Source organism: Onychostruthus taczanowskii, unplaced genomic scaffold (assembly GCF_017590055.1).
Source record: "Onychostruthus taczanowskii isolate IOZ18803 unplaced genomic scaffold, ASM1759005v1 scaffold16, whole genome shotgun sequence".
NCBI lineage: Eukaryota > Metazoa > Chordata > Aves > Passeriformes > Passeridae > Onychostruthus > Onychostruthus taczanowskii.
In genome coordinates this window covers 8493960-8521574 of record NW_024498795.1, presented here as the reverse complement: position 1 = coordinate 8521574, position 27615 = coordinate 8493960, and the positions used below count along the sequence as shown (strand labels likewise).

General features: G+C 42.4%; 1 protein-coding gene and 1 long non-coding RNA gene across 3 annotated transcripts; one reads left to right on the top strand and one right to left on the bottom strand.

Annotated features, from left to right (window-relative positions):
- The first annotated feature begins 1821 nt into the window (after nt 1–1821).
- On the top strand, nt 1822–7237 carry LOC121333176 (myosin regulatory light chain 2, smooth muscle minor isoform-like). The gene is made up of 4 exons (XM_041399297.1): nt 1822–1952; nt 2218–2416; nt 2616–2777; nt 6429–7237. Exons 2-4 carry the CDS (start codon nt 2233–2235, stop codon nt 6599–6601), a joined length of 519 nt encoding a protein of 172 aa, XP_041255231.1. The 5' UTR covers nt 1822–1952; nt 2218–2232; the 3' UTR covers nt 6602–7237.
- LOC121333177 lies at nt 2333–26485 on the bottom strand. Of its 2 annotated transcripts, none has more exons than XR_005952250.1 (3): nt 26271–26485; nt 25258–25416; nt 2333–2463 (listed from the first exon to the last, which is right to left on the bottom strand). It is a non-coding gene; the product is annotated as an uncharacterized LOC121333177 (long non-coding RNA). The 2 variants fall into 2 exon arrangements; XR_005952248.1 differs by having other exon boundaries at nt 25262–25416.
- Nucleotides 26486–27615: the final 1130 nt, after the last annotated feature.

Sequence of the window (27615 nt, the reverse complement as noted above, 5' to 3'; positions counted from 1 at the left end):
ACTGATCTCATACTGGGCAAATAATATTAGTGTACCTATCCCCACATCTGCAGAAGTTATACACGGTGACAGGCATCATGTAACACCCTTTTAATAGCATGAAAAACAACACAAGACAGAGTGGCATGTTTGCAGCAGTGGTTCAATTTAAAGTAACTGATGAAAGAAGTTTAAATTAAGAGATCAGATAGCTTTTGATAATTAAATTTCAACACACAGGTCAGTTTTTCAACATTGTCATGAAGTATTTTATTAACTCTCTTAACATCTTAATATTTCTACTGCTTTTCTTCCCACTCATACTTTGCATGTAATTATCTTGAAACTGTGCCACATCTAGTAAGCAAAGAATTTTTTACCCAAAACTTTTTCCTTTAACAGACTTTCAATTTAGCAAAGTCTAGTCTTAGTTTCTATTGCTCTTTGAGGCAAACTGTAGAAGAGTGATATTAAAATTAATTGGGGAAGTATTATAAGCTAATTAGGCCAAATTCTCAGCCCTCATGAAATAACTTCTGATTTGAGAGGAGAGCAGGGAAAGTAAGTTTGGCCTCTTGGCAATTAAAATGTCTCCTTTCAAATATGAGACTGCAACTTCTAGATTACATATTAGATTACATGTTAATTTCAGTAGCTCCAGTGGCTAAATGTAGTTCATTTACATTTAGAAATATAATTGATAATTTCAGATAAAGCTTGCATGTCTATTTTTTCCTTTCACAGAATGATCAAGGTTGGAAGAGATCACCTAGTCCAGCATCAACCCAGCACCACCATAATCCCCAAGTGCCACATCCAGACACTTCTTGAACACCTCCAGAAATGGTGACTCCACCACCCTTCTCGGGCAAATTACTCCAATGCCTTTCCTCCTTAAGAGTTCTTGTTTTCCAGGACACAGACTGTACAGCAACACAGCCAGCAGCAGGTAGGAGGGGGACTCAAAGAATGATGTTCTGGCAGTGCAGCTTTCCCATCTGACTACTTCAGGACCTTTCTGTGCACTGAACAAGAGTCTTCTTGAAGCCCAAGCTATTTATGTGGGACTTCAGAAAGCAACATGGGAATAAGCATTCCCTTTGGAAAATTTAAAAAATGTACAAGTGGGCTGAAAGTGAACTGCTTCTGAAGCAGTTTCAGAGACCATCCCCCTACGCTAAAAACAGCTCGTACTCAATTTATTTGAGATCCTACATCAAATAATGAATGGAAAAATATATGCAAAAATAAATCCTCCAAGTGGCCTTACAATCTATGGCTGAGAGTGGCATTAAGGCTCGCTCCTGCGGCAGCACCCACTTAGAAGACTTAAAGAAGCAATCTGGAATTCTTCTGATCCTTGGAGAGAAACACGAGGAAGAGCGAAGGTAAGGATGACACCTCACACCTGCTGATCCGGGCAGGACGTCCCCGCGGGATGAGGAGGCTTCGTTCAGCTCCCCGATGTGGCACCCCCGTGTGAACCCGGGGACGCCGCGGGCGCCGCCACCGGCTCCAGGAGCACGGAGCGACGCTCCACCTTCAGCGTGCGGAGGTTTTGTGTGTACAAAGGAAAACACCCCCGGGAATCTCCCGCTGCCCGCCGAAGCCCTGCCAAGCTCGGTCCCCACAGGCTGCCTCCATTCCTCCCCTGCAGGCGGCGCCCGGGGCCCAGCGCCGGCGGCGGCCACTTCCCCCGGGATGCTCCAACGCGGCCGTGGCGGGGGGCGCAGGGAAGCGGCCAAGGGGCCGTGCCGAGCCGGCCGCCACCCAGAGAAGCCGGGACGGGCTGCGATCCCTAAGGGAAACCCTCGGCTGCCGTCTCGCTGCCCTCCCGCCGCCTGTCCCGGCGCTCGTCCCCACCCGCGGCCCGGCAGGGCGATGGTTTCTCCAGGAAGCGCTGGAGCATCCGCCGGCGCCGCTTCCTCCCTTCCGTGTCTGCTCCGTACCCGGTCCCCGCAGCCGCCGCTGGGGTGAGGGTCCTTTCAGGACTGAAATTTAAGTTTCTTTACGTCTTGTAAAAATGACTCCTTTCCTGGTTTATTAGTCTGTCTTTCCTTTATTCATATTTTCTGCTTCTTTTTTTTCCCTTCTTGAAAATACTAGGGAAATACGTTCTGATGCGAGGAAATGAGAGTGCGTTAGTGGCGCGCTGTAACATTAAACCGTAAAACTTTTTCCTTTTTAAAATCCTAACTCTGATCTCACTGCATTTACTGTATTTCTCCCTCTGCCTAGTGTTCAAAAATCGACATGTCTAGCAAAAAGGCAAAGACAAAGACCACCAAGAAGCGCCCTCAGCGCGCCACTTCCAATGTATTTGCGATGTTCGATCAGTCGCAGATCCAGGAATTCAAGGAGGCCTTCAACATGATCGACCAGAACAGGGATGGCTTCATTGACAAAGAGGACCTGCACGACATGCTCGCCTCCCTTGGTAATAATGTCCCTTTTTTCTGTTCATGCTTGCCAGGCAAATTTGTGCTGCAAAAATCAAAGTACTGAATTTAGGATATGAGAGGCGTGGTGTCTCAGTTTGTGTTACACTCAATTTGTGTTAACACTCAAAAATCTTTGTATTGACATTACTTGTTCAGTTTGAAAGCTAAACCAGGTATGAATCCCTTTATTTGTAGGAAAGAATCCAACGGATGAATACCTGGATGCCATGATGAATGAGGCTCCAGGCCCCATCAACTTCACCATGTTCCTCACTATGTTTGGTGAGAAGTTAAATGGCACTGACCCCGAGGATGTAATCAGGAATGCTTTTGCTTGCTTTGATGAAGAAGCAACAGGTACGTGGGTACAACTCGGCTGCTTGGCAGGGGTATGGCTGGGTTTTTATGTTTGTTCTTTGGGTTTCTGAATGGTATGCTGATTTTTGGCACCTTTATCAATTAAATGTGAGATGGTAATCCTAGATGGCATATTCTGCTAAATTACTGAGTGAGAGTAAAATCTGTCTGGCTGTTCTGTGTCAGTACTGAAGACTAATAGGACTGTCCTTCTGTGAGGCTTTGAACAAGAGTGCTTTAAATGGACAGTGTGTACGTTCCTCAAAGTGTAAAACAAGATGTATTTGCTCTAAGATTAGGAACTCAAATCAGTAATGTGTGATTTTTTAATGGTGTTAAAAGGTGGTAAGAAATCTGTCATACAACTGAGTTTGTCCCCCCTCTGCAGTGGGTCTGCAATGTGTCTAAATTCTTCAGGTGTTTATTATTTTAAGACACACTGTCCAGACTTCATAAAGTCTTACAAACCCTCTCTGGCTGAGCATTTTTTATGGCTCTGAGGACAAATGTCATGCCCTCACCTGCAGCTCAGTTTGCTTTCAGATTGCAGGAAGGTCTGCAGTCTTAGTGGTCTAAAGATAAAAACCAGTGGGGTGTAGAAGGCAGAAATAACAGCTTGGACTGACTTGAAAAGCAAGATGAAGGGAAAGAGTAAAACACAGAACTCAGTTTTACTATATTGGACTTCCAAGGTTGTGCCTGTAATCTTGAGGTTAGAGTTTATGCTTTTATGTATTATTCACCTAGGCTAAGATTCCTGAGAAGCGTATAGTAACTGGGGATGAATCCATAAGGCAATTCAGTGGAATTAGAGTATCAGTGGTTTGATATGTTGTGAACTTGTCTTCCTAGCTCACACTGAAATTATGTAATCTCTGTACTAGAAATGACACTGCATCTACAGCTTTCCTCACAACTGTCCGCCGCAATATTTTAATCTAACCAGTCAATATACACTCTGCACCTTTTGAAGGATATCCTTCCGTTCCAACAGCTATTTTCAGTCTGTGTATTTTTAGCACCTTTTGGTTTTTCAAAGTGCATTGCCTTCCTGCTGAGGTGTAGGTAAACAGGCTTTCAGTTGGTAAAGCCTTTTCAAATGTTAATCGACTTCCTCCCTCTCAAGGGAAATCTCTTTACCATTTCCTAGAGAAGGAAGTTTGTTACTAGGTTAATTATTTTCTCTCCACAGGTAGTCTGACTCACTGTGCTACAGGGTTTTTTATTTGTGCACCAAAACAAGAGCCTGTGAATTACAATATAAAGAAAATGGTTGGGCTACCAGTTCTTTGGAACAGAAACTTCTGTGTCTATATAACCAATAAGTTACTAGTTTGGGCACCCATATACTGACAAGATTGATTTTAATATCTCTCAGCTCTGTGTGGTAAATGTTTTAGTCTAGTCGTACCTGTTCTGTTGAGTTTTGATTCATAATAGTCAAAATGAAGTCTTCAAAGTAGCATGTGACGTATTTGTAGAATCCATGTCATGTTAATCCTTTATTCATTTTATCCTCTTACTTGGCTTCTGATCAGTTTGTTCCTTTTAAAAATGTACAAGAACATTTCCAGCTATATCAAACTCTATTACTTTTTTTCTCATTTCATGGTCTCCACATGTGTGTTTGTTATGGGCCTGATTTTCTAGCTCTGTATCAGTATAGGTCTTTTGAAAGGGAGTAATACGAATCAGATCCTATAGATGAGGATAAGGTAGTCATGCTTGTTAGGTTTTACTTACATTTTCCTATATTGCCAGCCTAGTTGGGTATGTTGCTTCAGCATTGCTATCATGTGTAGTGCTATGGAATTGATGTAAGAGTTGGATCTTTCTGCACTTGGAGTATTTTTTATCTGGTCTTTGATCCTGCATTGTCATTTGCTGTGTGCTGCTTGCAACAGGCTGAATCTTAAGTTTTGCTTCATTTATTTGTTTCTTGCCATCTATGCTGAAGCTGTACAGGAGGGACAGGATCCCTGTTTGCTTTATAATTTGTTGCTGATATAACTTGTGGCTTATTCCTGGTCTGGCAGCCCAGTTCAGTGTTTAAACAACTACCTATTCAGACAGGAGCAATTAAGTCCTTGAGGCTAAACTTGCAGCACCAAAGGCCTTGCATTCTTTGAATACTAATCCTTATGTCATCTCTCATCACTGCTCGGTCTCTGTAGGACAGAGAAAGAGTCTCATCTGTTTAGCTGCCTTTTCCCTCTTCTTTATGCCCATCTTCAAAGACAGAACTCCAAGGTTTGATTGGAGTTTGATTGATGCCCATCCCAACCCGATTAGGATGGGCCTGGCTAACTGAACAGTCTCCCTATTTCTGAAGTAGAAGATTGTTGCTAGCCTTCTTCATTTGCAGTCAGTATCCAAGGGCTGGTCTGCACTGGGATATGGTGCTGTTTTCATTAGCATATGTTGAAACACAATTTTTTCCCTTCCCCCAGCATATACCACCCCCGTGCTAATTTGTCATGCTCATTGACTGCTTTTGGGTTCCCTGATTCCCTGTTTGGTTTTGTCTCTCTAATGAACTCTTAACTTACGCAACTCTCTTTCCAAAGCAGCTCTTTTTTTATCACGTTCTAATTGAATCTACATTAGTTGATGTGGGTGTCTACATATGATTTCCAGCTGTTCCACAGAGTTTACTTTCTTACTCTTCTTTTTGGAACCTACTTTTACCTCGTTCTGTTACTGACATTTCTCCAACTAAAGTTCAATAACCAATTTCTTTCTCAAATGAAACAGCTATTGTGCTGCTAAAGGTATGGCTGGAGTATACCCGCATTTAGCAGTTTCTGCATTCTACTGTCTGCCCTTTGTTATGCATAGTTCTTTTTTCATCTCTAAATTTTCCTGGAATTACTTGGCAACTGGTGGTTCTACCCATCTCTTGAAATAGAATTAGCAGAAGATACCTAGAAACTGCTCCTTTTTTTATCTTTGTTAACTTTCTCAAAAATCTTCTACTCTTTTAGCATATAATAAGTAATATATCCTACTCTTTTTTTTTACTGGGTTCTCCACCTTTAGCTCTCCACCTTTAGCTCTCCACCATAAACATTCCTCCTGCCTCCTGAGCTAACTTGCTCAGTCCTGTCTGAAAGTCTCGTCTGTTATAAACTACTTCCCTGGACACTTGCCAGGAGTTCACTGTATCCACATAAACTGCCTCCAGCAACAGTGTTGTGCAGCACTGAAGAGCCAGAGTGGTTATTTAGTCCCCAGGGGAAACTAGTTTATAGAGGATGTTCAAATATATCTAATTAAGGCAAGAAAAATATAGTTCATTTAAGAGAAGTGCTTGTATAATGAAGACTAGCAGTCACAGGAACTTGTTTTTCCACTTTGAGCCGTTGAAGATCAGTAGATGGAAATATGTGTTATTATACCACAGCAGGTCAGGCCCTGTCTTCAAAAATCTGCATGAAATGTGTTAAACTTCCTTTCGCTTTGCACTCAAGGAATTTCTTTAGAATTCAGTTAAGGAAATTTGTTGGGGCTCTGTGAAAATGCAAATGTAATATATGACGTGCTGCACTGGTTAATTGCCTGTCCCTGTGCACGTCTGTGCTGCTGCTTTTGGAGACCCAGCTAAGAGGCCTGGCCTCCCTTTTGTGTTTCTCTCTGCATGCCTCATTCCAGGGTTCATCCAAGAAGACTACCTGCGGGAGCTGCTGACCACGATGGGAGACAGGTTCACGGATGAAGAGGTGGATGAGCTGTACAGAGAGGCCCCCATCGACAAAAAGGGCAATTTCAACTACATCGAATTCACGCGCATCCTCAAACATGGAGCGAAAGACAAGGATGACTGAGCAAATCCCTGGATACATGCAGATAGCACCTTTGATTTTTATTTTTTTTTTCCTTCTCACTAATTTTATTTCTCAGGATCTGTTTTTTCCATTCTTTTCTGGTTTTCTGGGACCATTTGCATACATTTTTAGCACTGCAGCTTCTTCCTCTGTAGATCCTAAGGCTGCTCAGGCACACCTGCACCTTTGTAATAAGACTGGAAAGTAGCAGGGAGAGAGAGAACAGTTTACAGTGATCGAGGTTGAAGGACAAAGATCAGAGAGTGTGGAGGCCTGTGTAAAAATGTCAGAGCTACTCATCCTAGCTAGATTAATTTTACATTTTTAATGATAATTTTTCATATAAATCACTGTCTACTAAGTGCATAATCAAAACTTTCATGCTAGAAGTATAATGTTTCTCTAATGATACCTGTAAATATTTTTGCAACTGTATGCAGTCATGTTGTTACCTATTTTTGCCTTAAAAATTATGTATAAGTCACTTAAGCATAGTGATGTTTGTACTTCAGCAGCTGAGTATTTCACCTGCTACTGTGAGCATACACATGAAGAAATTCCCATCCTTCAAATTTTAGTGTATTGTAATTTAATAATTTCTGTCAGAGACTTGCACATTAAACATTTTAAATCTTATGGATGTAGTTGAGCATGTATTTTACCACCTCAGTCCCTCAATTTATTGACATTGAGTACTATATTAATATCACTTTTAAAAAACTTATAATGTAAATCCCAATTTTTTTTTTTTATACAAGGTATCATATTTGGGTAGGTTGCTTGAGTGATGCTTCTTACCAGATCTGTGGGCTGCTGATACTGAATTAATGACATTTCATTGCAACCATTTATTTCTTTCTCTTATATTTCTGGATTTTTAAAGCACAGTAGGGACAGGGCTGGATGAAGAAGAAAGTTGTGCTGTCTCTCCTTATAATTTTCTGTCTTAAAATATTATTCTTGGTCTTTAAATGAAACAATACATACTATATTTTTAAGACCTCTTGCTGTGAGTGGTGTTTTGGACGTGTGAGACTTGAGGCATTCCTTTTTGTTCCATTTTTCATAGTTGTATCCTCTATAGTTTTTGTGGTATGGAAGGCATGGCAGATTTGCCACAGTGTTCTGAAGCAATTTTGCCATAATTGGAATGCTTGTGGTCCTGCGGTTTTTATGTCTTGAGAGAAAGGATGATCAGAGCTGCTCCTGACACTTGTAGGAATTACATCGTTAATCCCTTCAGAATTTACATTACAAAATTAAGAAAAATTATTTAGCTGGGAGCATTTTGCTGTTTCAAACTGAATTTTTAAGAAATGCCACCAGAAGACAGCGATGAAAGCTCTGAGGCTCCTGCTCTACCTCAGTCCCGGGGAGCTTTGGCGAGGCACGGGAGCTGCGCCCACAGGGATGACCTGATCCCTCTGTGGGACTGTGCGAAGCGCATGGAAAAGCAGGGAGGGGAAAAAAGCGCCGAGCAGAATCAGCAGAAATCCAAACGCGTCACAAATGTTTTTCCCTGGGAAATACTTCCGTTCGGAGCGGGCAGAGATTAGAAACTCGAACAAGAACTTAGGTAAACTATGGGTGAAATTAGTACCGATTTTGATGGTTCTGAAGGAGGCACCGGCTGGGGCCATGCCGGGAGCCAGCAGGAGGTGGCAGCACAGCTCTCGGCACGGACGCCGCTGTGAGGCCGAGCGGCTCCCAGCCCCAATGTTGGATTTGTTTGGGATTTTTGGTTTGTTTGTTGTTTTAGGGGGGATTTTTAGTCCCAAAAAGCTCGTTTGCTGCATCGTGCATAGTGGGAAGACGTGCTCCGTTCCCATAGAAGTCCTGTTCCTGCCACAGCAAAGGTTAATGGTGCCAGGATTTTTCACATTGCGGCTCTTGCACGAGTTGAATTTTTTGCCCTTTAATCAAATTTGTTCATTACAGCAGAGAGTAAAACGAGGCCTCTGCAGGCCCTTGGTACCGGCCTACAAACACACATGTGGTGTATGTTTGGCAAAGATTGGGTTTCAAAAGGACTTATGGCCTTCCTTGTAACTCAAACCAGAGACACTGCTCCTGCATTTCACTTCTCAGTATCTCAGTGAGGGCTCTTCCTCTTTTGTTCAGATTACCTTGAAAAAAAACTACCACAAATTCAAATGTATATGTTTGCATAACTTTGTTTACATACGAAAGACTAAAACCTGTGATATAAACTAAACTGCTGGGGCTCCGAGTGAGGCAGCTGGTATTTACCTACAGCAATAAATGCCAGTTGTTAAACCCCAGTGCTTGCTTATGGGCCAGGGCTGTGTTGCTGTATAGCAACACCTATATGCCATTTGGCCTTGTGGTGACGAATTGTAGTTCATTAATACTATTGTTCTAAGCCTTGCCTTCGGCAGAATCCTGGTTTTACTCTCTTGACTTTAATGACATTTAATGTTCTCATAAAAACATGTCAGAGAGAATGATAAAAATGGATTTTTGGTGTGTAACTCAGAGGCCTGGGATTTGTCTTGAAACGAAATTTTAAACCCCTGCTCGGATGCAGAGGGTGCCTTAAAGTCTGTGTGTGTCTGGAACAAGTAACACTGGTTTTATAGACTAATTGCAGTTCTTAGTCCTGGCAAAATCATTCTCAGTAAGAGCCACAGAATTTTCAAGTGTTCTCACTGAAGTGGGTCAGCAGAACATGAAGGCGTTTGTCGTGGGATGTCTTTCTCCTTTTATTTTTGTTATTAATTCAGCTGTTTTGTAGATAGGTCACTTGAGTGGAGGGCGGGAACAATGTGGCCTTGAATCCTCTCAGCTAGAAGGGAGAATTAAAAGTAGGTCTGCAATATTCAGGCTGAATGTTAAACCACTGAACAATTGAATAAGGGAGGGTGGAACCATCACAAGCAGCTGTCCCTCTTATTGTGCCTTCTTTTTTCTTCTTTTTTCTTTTTTTTTTTTTTTGGCAAATGAAGGAGCTTAGGCAGTGATCTCAGGAGAAGGAATAAAAGAGATCCATTCTACCTCGAGAGGACTCTTTCCTGCTCTTCAAGGTGAAGTTCCCAAAAGCCATGACTCATAAGTGGGGCTGGGATGCTTGTTTCCTGTGGTTGCAGGGCAACAGAGCTGAACCCTAAATGAGTTTTAGCTTATAAACCGTTTCCTCTCCAGGACTGTTTGTGAGAAGTAGTGCCTTGCCAGGGAACTGTCTCACACATCCTGTATCTGGCTTAACACCCCCCACAAACTCCTGCCAGTGTAGGTAATAACTTGTAAAGGTTCTCGCTGTCTTTACTCTGTTTGAATGTCGTGCTTTGTAAGCTGCTGTGGCTCAGCACCTGATTATCCTTGAGCAACTCGGCTCTCTCCATACTGGAGCAGTCAATTTGTCAGCTGGGCTGTCCCTACATGTGAATTAGAGCCCCAACTCCTGTGGAAAGGGCAGTGGTGACTCCTTACCTCCTCTTCAGTATTTCATGCTGATGAGACTCAGCAGATCCTTACTCAATACCCTTGTTTTAATAGTTACTGATTTTAGCACCTAACCCCCCTGTCTGGGGAGACAGCAGCATCTGTCAGTGTGGCAGGCAGGGCTCACTGTGGGTAGTAGCAGTGGTGTCGAGCATTCTTCATTTAGATACCAAGTAGCCGGTATTTAATACAGCAACGTCCAAATGTCAAATAGAACGGTGCTTGTTCTAAAAACCGCCGAGGTCTGGAGAGAATTCCTGTCACCAGGGTGGTGGTGTCTAAATCCTAAGCACTCGGTCTGACCTTTGTGGACGGTTTCCTAGCGGCAGGCAGGGCTTGTTCTGCTATTCAAATAACCACAGCTAACTGCTGACTCATCTCTGGTTCCACTGGGCACATCCCAGTGCTCAAATATAAAAATTATTTCAGTAGCACTCTTGAGCTGTGAAAGGCAAACCTAACCAGAGTTCCTATGTGATCATCGTGAGATTAGAGGTGTCATGCAAATGGTGTAATTAAAAACATAAAAAAGCATTCATATGACTTTAATAGGGATGCATACCAGTCCCAGCAGGCCTCTTTCACTGAGTAGGTAAGACTTGCAAATTAAAGATACTTGCAGCTGGAAACTTCCTTTTCAAATAACTGCAGGTCACTGTGACATTGGAAATGGTTGCAAAAAGCTACAGTGAGACCACAGTCATGGCACGCTGCCCCCTCCCACACACATGCTCAAGATTTCCTGGGAAATTTGCTCAGCTCCATGCCCCACAACCCTAGCAAGCTTCAAAGCTACAGGGCTGGAGTTAGTTAAAAGGAGAATTGACAAGACTCATGTTAGTAAGATAAGCTTATGAACTTTGTGATTCATTTTTGGAAGAGAATTAAATGGAACAAAATTACTTGCAGTTAGTACTTGCCTGTTTATTTCTTTCACTAATTCAGGGGATAAAGTATCATATCTTTATTAGAACCTGAGATATATGTTGTGCAAAAGACAAGTTATAACACTATTACTGCTATCCTGTTAGCAAAGAGGGGAACTTGGTCATGAATCTAAATCCTCCCACTTTGTCCCCCCTTCTTATCTGCTAATTAAAAAAATAATAATAAAAAGGAAGCAATGCAATTTTCAATTGTCAGAAGACAGCATTTCTTTCAGACTTGGAATTTTTTGTAACCTAATTGAACACATTAATTATTATTAACCAATAATAACTATTTCTTCTGCTGTAGAAAGTCTAGGTACGCAAACTGTTGTTAGTGATGTTTTTTAGCATATCCATCTATTCCATGGCCACTTTGCCCAGACAGAACAGCAGCACTGCTACAAATGTATTTGGAGGTTCTCTACTACACACAGACCTAAGAGAAAGAAGGAGTCATTAAACTTGTACAAAACGATGAGTAAGGAGTACACTGCAAAAATGCAGAATTCTGATTCATTTGCTAGAAGATGGGGCTACCTGCACCTGAAAGAGGAGGATGAACTGTTGCCATGAAGTACTAGTTACAACAACGTGATAAGCAGAAAACCCACCTGATAACAGCTGCAGCTGAATTTGGAAGCAGATTGCAATGTGGATGGGACAGTAATCAGAAGACAGTGATGACACTTGTTAAAAATATTTGGTTCTACTCTGTTCCTGTTGCAAAGAATGCAGCCTGCTGACCCTGAAATTTTCTGTCCTAAGCTCTGGACAGTTTTGGGGTATCTGAGTAGCCATCTAAACTAATGAAGATTAAAATACCAGAAATTAAGATAGGGGGCAAGGCACTCAAGCATTTCCTGATGCAGCTGATCAGAGATACGACTTTCTAGTTGAGCTTCCAGTAGTCAGACTTCTCCAGAAGCTGGACACCAGTGCCCAGTCAACAATTTATGTAGCCCCATGCTTTGGCAGCTGACAGCAGCTTTTCCAGAGTTCTGTTTTCTGTTTGATGTTTGACTCCTCTCCTCCCCTCCCCTCCCATCCTTTGTGCAAGCACTTAAATGCCTTCCACATGTCAGGGGCCTGCATCTACCCTCTCCGTTGCAAACCTTACATATGCTGAAGGGTTAAGACCTTCAAGCAAGAAAGGCATTCCCTTCCCACACCTTGGGCCTCACTTTGAGATAAGATTCAAAGCAGCTAATAAGTTGTAAGGCAAGGTTTGCAAATTTTGATGAGCAAAACTTCACTCCAGGATTAAAGAGTATGTCCGTGGCAGCTTTTAAAATGCTGGCAAGTATCTAAATGGGATGGCAGTACCTCAGACATTTCAGGCTCTGGGGTAAAAGTGTAGATCAGACTCTTGTGCACATCTCTGGATGCACAACACATGACAAAACTGTCCTCTGAGGCAGTGGGTGAGCCTCTGGGGAGAGGAGGAGACTTTTGGCTGATGCTCTTACTAGTGATGCCTGGAAGATCTTGCCCTATGTCAGGTTTTCAGAGTTGGTAATTCTGTCTCTTCGACTCTTGATCTCAAGAATTGCTACGAAAGAGCAAGTATCAAGCAAAAGGGTGCTGGCTGCTTATTTTCACACTACTTTCCCAACTCGAAGTGTTATTTACACCTCTGTGATTGACTGAATTATTCCTACCTAGGACAGATTTTGTGTTCACACACACCCTTTGCAGGAATGTTTTTGTTACCTACCCGTGGTTTCTTAAGTGACTATAAAGCAAGGAAAGCATTTGGGAGATGCTGTTATTATTAACAAGTTAGGGTGTGTTTATTTTAGTTATTCTCCTTCCAATTCCTCCATGCTTCCCTTAAGCCTATTAACAGACAATGTTTCTACAGGCAAAGTATACTGAATTCAGCGAGGCTTACCTAAAAAGGCCATTTCAGCAAAATTGTTCAAGTTTCCAATATTTATCTTTACATACCAATACATACTTCTGGCTCATTTCTTAACTCTGCTGTTCTTTGCTTTGGGGCTGGTTGGGGGGTGGTGGTTGGGTTTTTTATTTTTAAGGTACAATTGCTTAAGTTTTAGCCTCTAATTACTGTTACATTAATGACTTACCTATACAGTTTGCCCCATTTTGTCTCTGATTCAGTTGAAATTTTCATTTCGAGAATTTCCTTGCATTTCTCTGCTGTATGCTGCTGGTGTCAGACACCTGTGACACCTGGGCATGTTCTTACATTGTCCACAAAAGTTCATTCAGAGCTTTTGTTCCCAAAAGCTATGGAGAAAAGCACTGTATGAAATCTGTTTAGAACAGAAGTTGGTTGGGGGGTAGGAGGTGAAAATTTTATCCCTGAAAATAAAAGCAATGTGGCATGAAGGTATTTGTAATATGGGTTCCTTTTAATGAATCTTAGCCACTTAGTTGACTGAAAACATTAAATCGGTGTTTCCCTAAAGTAAGTAATTAACTTTCAACACAGAAAATTAAATTGCCTAAGATTATTACACAGCTATCTGAACAATACTTCCAGTGTCTTGTTGCTTTTATTGCTTTGTTGCCCCTGGCATTTTGTGTGTAATCATCCAGACACCATGAAACATATTGATTAAATAATTTGGGGCACTTTGCACAGTACAGTCTTGTTTTATATAACCTTATGCAATAAGTTATTACTCTAGCCAAGTACTAAGTAAGAGCAGAGTTAAGAGAGAAACTTTGGGCAATGCCAGTCTGTCCTGTCATCCATTGTCAGAAGTAGTTTGGACTCCTGAAACAAGCTACATCTTTACTGATAGACTCCTGAGTTGACTTTAGTAGATATTTTTATATAAGGCTGAGCATATTTCCTCTTAATACACTGAAAAAAACTGTTTGAAGAGCATCTTCTGTGCCAATGCTCCCAGAGCTCCAGAGAGGTGAGCAGTTTTCTTGTTTATACATTGTCAAGCACAATGGGGATTGATGTGTGAGTGGGAAAATTAAATGTCTTACAGCATTTCCATGATAAAAGTAATAAGCACTTTTTTAATATATGTGACAAAAGCTATGTTTAAAGAGCACTGGGCCCTCTCTAACTCATTGGAACATCAGTTTCACCTCTGGCTTGGCAAGGCTGATTTAGCAGCTTTCTGCTAGAAAGGTTCTAGATAACAAGTGGCAACCAAAATATTTCAAGGCTGCCTTATCCTCTCTTATCCTACAGCCTAATGACAAAAGGAGACAATTGTACCCTATTTGCTAACTACACGTTGTGCTTTAATCTTGCATTTTGACTTATGTTGTCATGAAGCTGCTAATCATCATTCTGTGATGCTGTCTGCACAGCCCCTCCGCACAACTCTGGCCTGCATTACATGGGCATGGCACCACAAAAGGGCAAGCACAAGCACTGGCACCTGTCAGTAACTGCTGCTTAGAGGGAAGTTGTCCCTTTTGCCAGCCAGTGAAATATCAGAACTCCAGACCACTAAATAAATGCTATTATACATCATCTAGGCACCATGTGGTCTGCATGCTCTGAGTGTAGCTGAGCCACAGCCCCCCAGGCAGTTGGGTGAGAGACCTGGCTTCAGCCTTAGTAGCTGTCTGCTTCAGCAGCAGTAAGGCTTCCACGCTGCTATGCTCTGAAGAAAGCCTCTCATAGAGTACCAGAAGGCTTCTGTTGCCCTGTAGAAATGCTGAAGTTTCTGCTGACCCTTCTGGGCATAGGTGAATACATTCCTTTCCATGGTACAGCTCTGCACCCTGGGGTATCTGCAGCTCTGATGCTCCCTCACAGAACTTGTCTTCTACTCTGGTAACTGAAACCGTGGCTCATCTCATCTCATCTCATCTCATCTCATCTCATCTCATCTCATCTCAATCTCATGCAGCTTTTATTACTTCTTGCAAAAGAAGCCCACTCTGCACTGGAGTCTTACACCATGAATGGAAGAACTGGCACGTGTGCATAGCTGGAGGTGACTGGGTTAAATGTGTCAGCAGGCTGAGCCCTTCCATGGAGGGAAAGAGGAAATGAGACCTGAACCAATTCCTAGAGCAGCACAAATTAGTGAGCTACTAAGAGCCCTCAGAAAGGTTCCCAGAGGACTTCACACTTAACCCAGCTAATTGTAGCTGCAGGTGGCTACAACATGAATCATGCAGGTGAAAGTAGTGCTGAAGACTCAGCAAGACTGGTTTTATAAGCCCAGGAACTCAGCTCAACTACTAGTCCATTATTTTATTTACTGCTAAGACACCCGCAGTCCCTGCACTACAGCTAGCCAGAGCAGAGCATCCAATTGCCATTTGAAACACTGGGACTGGGACAAGCTGTGTTGGCCAAACCCTAGCCTACATCCATACAAGTAAATCCAGTATGTGTACAAGTTTGACAGGCAAATTTGGCTCTTTGTCTGCAACTCACTTTTTAACAAGTGAAGATCTGTTTCTATCCCAAAGTGTTTGAAAGGTACTTCTGTTTTTCAGAACATGAGATAATTACAGTAACAAATGACTTCATCATCTACCAGTAATGTCTTGTAAGCATGGATACATAGGTTTTGCAAAGGAACTTAAAACTTTCAGGTTTCTTAGTGAACTTAGCCTTCAAAGTCTTAACAGAGTGAACTGTACTTTCCTTGTCCTAACTGCTTACATGTCTGATTGTCTGGAGTGGTCTTTTATTTTTTTTTTTTTTCTAGAAGACTCACAACATATCTAATGCACTGGGCTGAGCTGAACAGCTTGATTGTTATTTCCAACCTAAAAGCCACATTAGTTCTACAATGTGATGATGTCTTTGGGCCTAACTTGTGTCCTGCTCACCTAAAGCCACGTTAGTTCTACAATGTGATGATGTCTTTGGGTCTAACTTGTGTGCTGCTCCTTCAGAGCCTGCATCCAGCAATATGCTGAATGTGTTTAGCAAGGGTGGATAGCATGGAGCTAAGCACGAGCTCAGTGACATCTTACTGATCACAACTGATGAAAATCATGCCTTTTGCATTTCAGCTCAGTAGCTAGAGGTTGCATATGGCAAGTTGAGACTTGACTGCAATTTCCTTTTGAGCCTGAGAAGGCTCAAGGATCTTACAGCAAGAGCTCTTTTACAAGGAGAGCTTTTTCTACTGTTCCTAGTGAAACTGGACTTTTAAGAGAGGGTGGAATTCACTGAGAAAAAGGAAAAGACAGAAAGAGACAGTATATGTGCCTGGCTCTGAAACTCAAAAGTTTCTGGGGAACTAGGGCTCCTTCATTGTATGGCTGAGAGACTGAACTCTTTGGGATAATAATGGCAAACCATTTCCCCCATTTGTGGAGATGACAGAGTGCTTTGTTGAAATGGAGGAGGTGAGCTTTTGTGTGTGTAATGGCTAACCTCTGATCTGATAAGGCAGAGGGTGAATGATGTGCGATAGGAGAGGGATACTGTGGAGATGATGGTGCCTCTTCTCACGGTAAGCCATCCTCCCTTGCACAAACCACTAGGTCGTGGGGCTCCCCTCCCCCCACCCCCGGGGACATTCACATGGCCTGAGGGTGTTCATCTCTGTTGATGGGCCATAAGTGACTCAATTGCCTGGTGTGATGGGCAACTGTATTGTCTTAGAAAGTGTGAAGGACTCCCGAAGTGTCCCATGATCCACATTAATACATCATCCAGTGTGAAGCTACCCACCCGGGAGAGGTGCCTGGGCATTATCTGAACAGGAATATAAGCCCAACAGAGGCTGTGTTCTGTGGATTTCCCCAGGACTGTCCCTTCCACCTGATGGATCCAGTCTGCAGACGTCACTTTGACCAAGACTGAGACCATGACACATTGAAATTACAACAACCAAATCTCTTTGAGAGGCCTACGGTGGTGGTGAACTGCAGATGGAAACTTCACAATGCTTCATTAGTCATTATGGCAGTTCCTAACAGAGGGTCTGAGTTATTAGGGATTATTGCATTTTAAATATATCCTGCTTCAAGGAATACATTATTCTCATTTGTGGAGGTCTGTTGTAGAAATAGATGTTATGATGGGATGTCATCCAAAGGGACCTTGACAGGCTTGAAAGGTGGGTCCACATGAACCTCACGAAGTTCAACGAGGCCAAAGGCAAGATCCTGCACTTGGGTCAATTCCAGGCACAAATACAGGCAGGGGACCAAGTGGAATGGGAGCAGTCCTAAACAGAAAGACTTGGATGTGTTGGCTGACATGCCCTTGCAGCCCAGAAAGCCACCTTTGTCTAGGCTCCATCAAAAGCAGCATGGCCACCAGGTCAAGGGAGGTGATTCTCTCCCTCTATTCTGGTCTTGTGTGACTACACCTGGAGTGCTGCATCCAGCTCTGTGTCCTCAGCACAGGAAACATATGGACCTGTTGGAGCAGGTCCAGAGGAAGACCATGAAGATTATCAGAAGGTTGGAATACCTCTTATGAGAACAGATTGGTAGAGCTGGTGCTATTCTGCCTGGAGAAGAGAAGGCTCTAGGGACATCTTACAGCACCTTTCAGTACCCAAAGGGGGTCTGCAACAGGGTCTTTTTACAAGGGCATAGGACAAGGGGGAGCAGATTGAAACCGAAGGGAGAATAGGTTTAGAAATTAGATGGAAATTCTTTACTGTGAGGGTGGTGACACACTGGAACATGTTGCCCAGAGAAGGCCCATCCCTGAAAGTGTTCAGGTTGGATGAGGCTCTGAGCAATCTGGTCTAGAGAATGGTGTCCTTGCTCATGGCAGGGAGGTTGGAACTAGATGATCTTTAAGGCTTCTTCCAACCCAGACCAGTCTATGATTTTATAACTGGGGAAGCAAATTTACATCAAAAATTCTCCCACTGGGGCAGGGTTACAAGGCAAATCTGGACCTGCAATTCTTGGTAAAACTCCAGCAAAGTACAGCTCTTACAAGTTCTCTGTCTTGACCTGCTCCCTCTTCAAACAGTCCTTAAACATTCAAAAGGAAGATGGCCAAAGTCCTATACAGCAGGTACAGCCTAGGCCTATGACACGTGGAAAGTTGTGGATGAGCTCCTCAGACTCCTAGAATGGTCTTCAGTGCCAAAGCACTTGAAGCAATGCTTTAATCCCAATTTAGAGGATTAGCATTTGTCAAGCCTAAATGACTGTAAAAAACTGGGAGAGAGAGAGTGGTATATAGGAGAATACCAAATCTGTGCTACGCATTGTGCCTGCTTCTGCTCAGGTTCCTGCCTGACCTCACCCTCAGAAACCATTATTGTCATTTTTTTGTCAGTCTTGTCCCTCTCAGGAGAGCTGTTCTGTCACAGCCCAAGCATACCAAGCATACACACAGGACTCCATACCTTTAAGTAATGCAGCGTTTCCATGCATGGCTTTTCCCTGCCCTCAACACACCAGCCAGAGTGTCTCTGGTACAGCACTAATTTGAGAGGGACACTTTCAATACACTCCCATTCTATCAGCTTACCATAAGAGAGAATGGCAGGACAGTGGGAAAGGGGTTTACAAGTGCCTGAGTGAGTGAAGTCATGTATTGACCCTGTACCATTTTTTCCAGATGTGATACTTAGGGTTTGTAATGTTGCAGTAGGCTGTGGAGGTCCTCTGTCAATGCTTTTACAGTGTACTAGGGGAGAATTCATTGGTCCCACCCCAGATCCTGGCAGAAACAGCATGGGTATGGCAAGTCATGAAAGTGAATTGGCTCTGGCTCTACATTTGTGGTTCCATTGATGGCAAGGAATTGACCCAGTGGTTCACTCTCCAGTGTACAAGTTGTGCAACAAGCCTGCTTGTCTGCAATTCTCCTTCTTTTAAATTGTCTAGAATCAGTAAATTGAGCCTATTTTGCGCTCCACATAGATCTACCTTCAGGTGTCTGAACCAGGCAGCCCTTTCCATATCTGCTGCATCCCAATACATCCTGCATTTAGCTTTGGTGCTATGCAAGTCAGCACATTCCCCTTCCCCTGGCACACTTCTGCACAAGCCTGCCTCTGCTCAGCTTTCTAAGCCAATTTCAGCAATGTCAGCCTATGGCTTTCGAGGCCCAGTTTCTATCTAAGCTCTGTGAACCCACAGACCTGCACAAGACAATCTGTTCACAGCTCCTGATCTAGCCCAAGCAGTGAGAATATGCCCAGCTGAAATTCTTATTGGTGCAAGCTGTCATAGAAGCATCAAACTGTTACTGTTGGAAGAGACCTCAAAGATCCTCAAATCCAATTGCTAACCCAGCCACGGTCATATTCAGAAATAAACCATGTCCCCAAGTACTATGCTCACAGGTTTTTGAACGCTTCCAGGGATGGTGATTCTACCACTTCCTTGGGCAGCCTATTCCAATGCCTAACTAGCCTTTCAGTGAAGAATTTCTTCCTAATATCCAATCTAAGCCTTCCCTGGTGCAACTTGAGGCTATGCCCTCTTGTCCTGTTATTACCTCAGAGAAAAGACTGATCCCCACCTGGCTACAACCTCCTTTGAGGCAGTTGTGGAGAGCAATGAAGTCACCCCTGAGCCTCTTTTCATGATTGCAGAGGAGAAAGAATTAGGACCAACCATCTCAGTCTGGTATGACATTTCTGGGCTGCCATGGAAAAGGGGTTATGGTACTAAAAGGGAATCACTATGGACTAGCAAGGAAGACATCTGCATAAATAGTACATAACCAATAATCAGTACAGAAGGAAATACCAAGTTCAAGAACACATAAAAACTATCAAAAGAAAGCATTAGTAATAGGCTATTAATTACCCACTGTGAAATACTAACTCAAAGTGAAATTGGTTTCAACTGTATTTTGTGAAAACCCTAGAAAGATGAAACAAAGGTGCTTTCACGGTTTGCTTGCTGAAAAGGCAGCTTTTGAGAGTCAACAGGAAGCAGTTGGACTGTCAACATGAAAGGAGCAATTGATCAGAGGAAAGAGCAGAGGGGCTCCCACTACAGAGCAAGCTGAGGAATTCTGTGCAATGGGCAATAATAGCGATGATGGAGAGCCCAGACCAAATGTTATAGGAGGGGTTCTTAAGTGACAGGAAGGCATAAGGGTCTTCTGGGATGAGTCAGAAGGAGGCAAAATAATAGTAGTAGAAGTTGAGGGGTAGGGGTTGAAGGAAGGAGAGATTTTAATATAATGATGAAAATTCTTTGCATGTGGATTGGGGAAAAGGCCAAATGGGGAAGACAAGCCAAGCAGAAGAAGTTACTAGTATTGGAAAGGGAGCTGGAATTATTAGTGTCTTCTGATAGCTGTGAATGACAGAAATTAGCGGGCTGCTGAAAGCAGCAGAGGGTAATGTGGCATTAGTATATGTGACAGATGAGGAAAGCTATTATCTTCATCTTTTCTACTTGAGGATCCCAAATTACTTTATGCTGCAATACCTTGAGCCTTGGAGAAAGTTTGTGGTCTTGAAAGGAGCTACCAATCAGCCAAATATAACTGTTCAGGTTCATAATGGCTATATGGCTAGCAAGGGACTGAGCAGATGGTAAAACCTGGCTGAAATAGGAACAGTATGATTGGAAAGGCCACTGGCCACTTTCTGAGAGTGAGATGATGGAAAAACATCCAGAACACAGGAACATCAGGTAGCTGAGCCCATGAGTGATTTTGGGAGACAATCAAGAGAACCATACCCAACCAGGGCAAGAATAGAACTGACAGTATTGGAGTGCAATCAAACTGAGGCAAAAAAGCCCACAAAAGAAAATTCAGATTACATCACAGGTAATTTCTTCTGATTTGCTTCATTGAAAAGTTTACTTAGCATTTCATGTGGAAATCAAGAGTTTACATTCATTATACTCCTCTGTGGTTTTAGCAATGTAACCCCAGAACTCTGACAGCCATTTTAAAGAAAAAATAGGAAACTTCATGGAAGCCAGAAGTTCTGCTATCCATATGGCTGGAGTAACCCATTTCAGATGTGTATACAAGAAACATGCACAAAAAAATAAAATAACACTTTCAAGTTAAAATTTTGCTGTCTTCTGTGCCCTGCTGCTTTTTCTATCTAGAAAACAGTTGTATAGATCAAGGCCTCTCTTTTTCCTCTAATGAGAACTATCCTTGTGTGCTGCCCGTGGGAGAGAGGATGAAGGCAAGGAGAGCTAAAGGCAAAGGTGTGTGGCGAAAGAAGGCATTATCAACTGAAGGGTGCCAGCAGATAAGAAGAGGAAGGGAGGAACAGCTCATGGAGCTCATAGTTTGGCAGTGCTGCACAGGGCACGGCTCCAGGGGAGGGACCAGGTAAGCACACACAGGCTGTGGCCAGGACAGCTGGGTTGGGAAGTAGCCACAAACTCCTGCAACTGGTGAGAGAAGGTGACAGACTCCCCTGGCAGGGATGGCACTCCCCTGTTTTTAATTTTTTCTCACTTTGCCTCTTGAATTTTTCGAAGCACTATGTCATCATTACTCACACCCGATTCATTCCTACCCTGGAAGTGACTCTACAGATTTCACTTCAGATGTTAACTGTTTGGACACAAATGTGTCATACAGAACACTGAAAGGTAAAATTGTGACCTGAAAGAGGCGGGATAAATATTTTGTACATCAAAGAGTTTCCTGTGTATAAGTTTTATTGAGGAAGGCTGTGTGGCAACATCACGACACGACTAAGACCAGGCCCTTGGGTGCTGGCTAGCACTGTTTATTATCCTGCTTGGGCTTTCAGAGGAAGAGAGATCCTACAGCAGCTATTCAGAAGATAAACAACCAAGTCCATAAACAGTAGTTCTCAGGTGGCACCCAGATCTGGATCAGGAACTGCCTGTCAGCATCTGTGCCCAGAGGACCTAGCACAGTGGGGCTTCAACAGAATTCCTCCTCCTTCCTGAATGGCTGAAAATATTGGACCCCACGGGCTCTGCTGGCTTCCTGCTCCCTTCCACATTCCACATAAGAATAGGAATCGTCCTGAGAGAAAATTAGTTATGTAGGCTGCTATTGCTGCCCTTCAGAGAAGAGAAACAAGCTAAGAAGCCACATAGAAGCTAAAATTAAAACTCAGGAGTTTCTGGCTGGGTGCCCTCTGGAGCTTGGATCACTCATTCTGATTAGGAAGAAAAACATTTAATATACATTTAAATATTTTTGGCAAGAAGAGGGAAAAAATATGCTATATGATGAATATGGTTTTAATTACACTTTGAAAGTTTGGCTAGAGTGGAACAGTAGCAGCAAAATAGTTTGCTGTTTAAGCTATTCCCCTCACAAACTTCAAATAAGGCTTTTCTCTTTAGCTAAATATTAAGATGACATTTCACTACAAGATAAATCAACTCCCGAAGCTGCTCTCTCTTTACTAAGAAAACTTTTGACTTGCACATTAAAACAATGATGGGTAAAAATAATCTTGATCAGTCAGTCATGGATCCTCTCCTCCTGTTTATTCAGATGTCAGCCCAGTATCTTTTCCTTTCCTCATTACAACCATCACTTTAATGCAGGACCTCTTTAATGGTGACTGATAAACGGGAACAGAAAAAGAAAAGGCACTTTTCCAAGGAATTATTGCACAGCACTAGCACTGCAGCAAGCAGTCAGTGTTATAATGTGTGCCGCAAAAGCCATATAGCTGAAATTATTTGCAGATTTCTGTTTTCAATTCCAATTTCACGTAATTGAGGTGTCCCATTTGTGGTATGAGTCTAAAGAAGAAATATTTCTCTTCCTTTTGTTTAAAAATTATTTATCTCTCAGACTGGAAGTGTTTTGTTGCTATCAGAGTTCCTGCTGTTCTTTAATCAATGGATGTCATGGATAACAGGCTGGACAGAACTCTAGAATACCATTTATTCTGGTGAAGGTCTCTTAACTTTAGAAAAAGAACTGGCAAAACAGGCTTCCAAATACTGGACTTGGACTGTTCCTATTTGGTCAGGATATGAGCAGTTTTCCCTTTTTATTTTCATTCTCACCCTGGGGGTTGGGTTTCTTAGTCATTCTTTTATACATGCAGCATGAAAAACATGTTACTTACCAAATCACTCTGACTCACTAAGTCCCGTCAGTTCAAGGCCTCATCTATTTTACATCTGACCAATCTCACTGGAGTCCTATTTCATGGCATAGCTAAAAGCTCCTCTTTCATTACAAGTCACGACCATGGCAACAATCCAGTTGCATGATTTGGCAGACTGGATCTCCTGATAAAATTAACATGATGTTATAGCTATGAGTACATATTTGCATCTCCAAAGCAGAGAAAATAATGTACAAGGTAAATATTAATGTTGCTGCATGCACTGTACAGCAAAGACCAAAGTACTGAACACAGAATTTGCTTTACCTTTCCACAGACATCTAGTTTAAAAACTTGGAGCACCAAGGTAATCTTTAATACATCCACCATTTCTGGGCAAAACTTTAATATATTACACTGCCATTCTACTAAATTAGTATTCTGAACCTAGGCAAACACTTCTTCTACAACCTTTATTCAAAAGTTTTCCATCAAAATCCTGTTGGTGGTGGGCAGCTAATTATCTTTCTAAGGAGATTAGTGTTCTTTAATAAATCCAAAGATTTTTTTTCACATAAAATTGAAACAGCCATATCGAGCCTGGTACTTGGGAAACATACTTGATTAAACAGGAATCTTTTGTTAGTGTCGCTTTCATGGAATCATAGGACTATGGAATGTTTTGAGAGGATTGGGACTTTTGAAGGTAGAATCATAGAGCTGTCAAGCTTAGAAAAGACCTTTAAGACCATCAAGTGCAACCATCAGCCTAGTACCGTCATAATGTTCACCATTAAATAAAGTCCTCAAATGTCACAACCACACATTATTAAACACATCAGGGATGGTGACTCCACCACTTCCCTGGGTAGGCTGTTCCAGTGCTTTACAAACCTCTCCATGAAACGTGCTTTTCTAATACCTGATCTAAACCTCTCCAGGTCATCTAGTCCAGCATCTTCAGCAGGACATCTCCAGCTTTCTGATCTGACCCTGCAACCAGGGTATCAGGACACACTAAATCAGAAGTCCTCTTCTGAATGGAGCTTGTGCTTCCCTTCACCATTGCCTCATGGCTCTGGTCCTCACATCACATCAGCGACCCTCCCTTCCACATCCAGATGAGGCACAGTGGTCACAAACTTCACCCTGGACCCTGAAGGTCAATATTAGAGAAGACCTCGGTATAGAGCAGGGAACTCAAGAAAACTGATGAATCTGTTGCAGTGCCACGGGACTGGACTCATCTCACAAACTCCTGATGAGGTTGCTGGTGGAGCTAGCTGTGCTATGAAAAGTGGACACACATCTCAGATGGGGTGCTGCTGAAGTTGTTGCTTTGGCTGCTCCAGTAGAGCCTCCTACATCACCACTGAATGCAAAGCACCCCACCAGGGAATGTAAAAACTTCCACACCCACCAGGCCCAGCACTCAGTGTAGGTCTGTAGAGAAGAGCCATATGCCTGTGAGACCTGACACCGAGTCAACAGTTCAGGCCCTATTATCCTCCCTCCCCTGCGGCAAGTGAAGAAAATCCCCCCTGTTGAGATGCCACTGTTGCTTTGCCCTTCTCACAGGGGAGAAACCACTGACAAGATCATTCCTTTTGTGGAGGAGATCCCAGTGTGCCCAGAGAAGGGGATGCCCTGGCTAGGGGAGAACACTGCTTGTAAGGTTCTACCTTGCATGCAAAAGGTTTGCTGTTAGTTTGTAGACAGTTTCAGCCCCCTCCCCCAAATATTTTCCTGAGCAATACCCAACCTTCCTGCCCACCCTCTGTAAAGCTGTTCCTGCTCAGAGGCAGGGATAACTGAGACTCCTCTCAAAGACTGTCCTAACTTTACTCTGCTGTTGCCAAGACAAGATAAAAATACCTGAAATTCAAAACATTAAATCAGGCCTAAACTTCAACCATACTTGTTTTAAAACATTTCTAGAAAAAAAAGACAAGTAGAAGAAGCATGCAGTATTTGTCAGCATAAACTGAAATAAGCACTGAAAAGAGAATTGTGGAAAAATACGTTGTACTTGCTGTGGTTTAGGCCACATCCTGTTTTAATTCAACACATCTAAAACAATGCCACTAAATCCACTTTGCATTTACCCCAAATAACTGAACAAATGAAAACCTGGAATGAAATTGAACTAGATTTTAAATTCATTTTTAGGCTTAGTAGCACAGATGAAGGTATAATCCTGAAAACTGCTTCCTCTTCCTTCATGCCACCCTGCATTTTAAGCATACCCAGACAATGAAATTATTGCAGAGCTGGGCAGTTCCTTAGTTACAGAAACATAGTGTTGAAAGGCATCAATTTGTGCTTTGATTCTTCAGGGGTTACTTACTTACTTCAGTAGCAGTCTGAGTTGTAGCAGTTGTTTTTTCTCTGGAGAGCTCCTTGCAGCCCTCAGATCCATCAGGTGATATTGCTCTGGCTAGTGAGCAAGTACTGCCCCACGGTTTTCTCCAAAAAGGTTGCTCAGCTTCCCACTGCCTGCCAAGACCTGAATAAAGCAATTACTTTAGTGAGCTTCTGTTCATGCTGTAAAACCTCTACATCTTCCTGACTTCCAGAGTCTATAAAAAATCCTACTGGAAGCAAAACTTCCCCAACTGTTAAATCCTTCCCTTCAGAGGAAGGAGTATGGTGGTGTCCACTAAATTTACTTTGATTATATCTATAGTTGAAGTGAACTCAGTTTTTTTTCTTGCCATATTTTCAGGAAGCATCTAGGAATAAGTGTATCTTTTTTAGGAACAAGAACCTAAAAATCTACAAATAGTTATTTAGACCTGTTTATTCCCTGAGAAACAGATACTTTCATGACTGTTTGAAGGACCATTTTACTTTTTTTTTTGTTTTGTTTTCATTCTAAAATGACAATACTGGGACATATACAATTAATCCATTGCTGTATCAAGAACTCCAAGGTGACAAACAAACACAGAAGATACAACATCAAGTGATACTGTGATACTAGATGACTGTCCAAGGTGACAAACAAACACAGAAGATACAACATCAAGTGATACTAGATGACTAAGCACAATGGATTTCTGCAAAAGCTGATGTCTAACATGGCATGTAGGTATACTTTCATGATTTGATGTCCTCAAACCTATCCTAGGATTAATCCATAGGTATGCCACTGACTGAAGAAAATTCCTGAAGCCCCAAAGCAGAACGCTTCAACCAGGCTCTTCCCTCCAGCACATTCCCAGGATAACTGGACTCTGCAGGTCAGCTCTGAGCCATCCCCAAGATATACACAATGCTCACAAAAGCCAAACCAAGATTTTTCTCCCTGTGTGTTTAGCACTTAGCTTCTTATATTAGTTTAGTGGTTAGAGTACTTACAGCTAGCATGGAAGATCATGTTTCAGGCCCTTAAAATGGAATTTAACCCAGTGGTCTGTAATTCTGTATAACACAGGCTGCTGGGTAAATCTCTATTAAGTAAACTGTTTAAATAACTTCATATACTTTAGTATAAATAACTACAACCGTTAAAGCGAAGAAATGAACCACACTCAGTGACAATGCAGCTGAGTGAGAGAGGAAGTAATTCTCTCTCTGACTTGATAAATATTTGGTTACAAGAGACTGGAAGAGGCCTCTCACAGAGCATGCAGGAATCCAGTAACGGGAACATTCCCCTGGGATGTGTGTCACTTCATGACTAAGCAGCATGTGCTTGTTCTAGCTAACGACTGGCATTACCTCTTCAATGACTCTCCGGATTTAAAGATCACATCTTTTAAATAAAGAAAAATTTTCACAGTGTGGTAGGGAAAGAACTCCAGAAGAGAATGATGACAGAGGAGGATTACAACCTTAAGTATTACACAGGACTTGAACAGTCCTTATCATACTGGAAATCACAGCTGTTCCCTCCTGATTGCACAGCCAACTCAAATATAGTGACTTGGAAAATCAGCAATCCTTCCAAAAGAGTTTTTTAATGCAAGGGCAAGACTAAATACCTACTTACTGGTGGAGGGACTCAACGGTCCAAATTGAAACTGAAAAAAAATATGTAGTGACTGATTAAAAGGAACATGTTTCTTAATAGTCACCAAGATACAAATGGGAAACTGAATCCTTGACAGAGAGGGGGTGGAGGTGAAGTCTTCAAAAATAAAACTCACTAGAATCCGACAGTGTTTGAATTTGAGCAGAGGAAACTAGCAAAGATGGTCTAAAAACACAGAAGTTTTCCTTTCTCCTGCCATGTTGGAGATAAACTCTTGAAACAATTAATTCTTCCTCTGGAAAATATCAAAATCAGTTTCACCCAAGTTTAGTTCTTCTAAATCATGGTGTTTTCAGTACGATCTCTAGGTCACAGATCAAGGAGAAAATGATGTACCACATAAAGGCATGTTTGACCCAGACCTTTTGATCACTGATTTTTATCAAATGACCTGTGGGTGAATTTGATCACAAGGCATCCGAAATGGCACTAGCACAATGTAAACAACTTTCTGTAAACAAACACACACAGATACAAATAAACATGAGGGGTAGGGGGAATACTAGCAGGTTAGAGGTATTTTTAATTTGGTTGTAAAGGAAGGACCCATCCATTCCAGCAACATTACACAAAAGCTCTATCCCACCAGGGTGAGATCTGACATGACTCAGCGTTCCCTGGGCTGTTCCTTCCATGTGGGACAGCCAGGCAGGAGCTGCTGTACACACT

Bases quoted from the DNA above. Each gene is read 5' to 3' on its own strand.
- LOC121333176 (XM_041399297.1), top strand. From the start codon at position 2,233: ATGTCTAGCAAAAAGGCAAAGACAAAGACCACCAAGAAGCGCCCTCAG. The intron at 2,417-2,615 runs GTAATAATGTCC...CTTTATTTGTAG, and splicing joins CGACATGCTCGCCTCCCTTG to GAAAGAATCCAACGGATGAA. The intron at 2,778-6,428 runs GTACGTGGGTAC...GCCTCATTCCAG, and splicing joins CTTTGATGAAGAAGCAACAG to GGTTCATCCAAGAAGACTAC.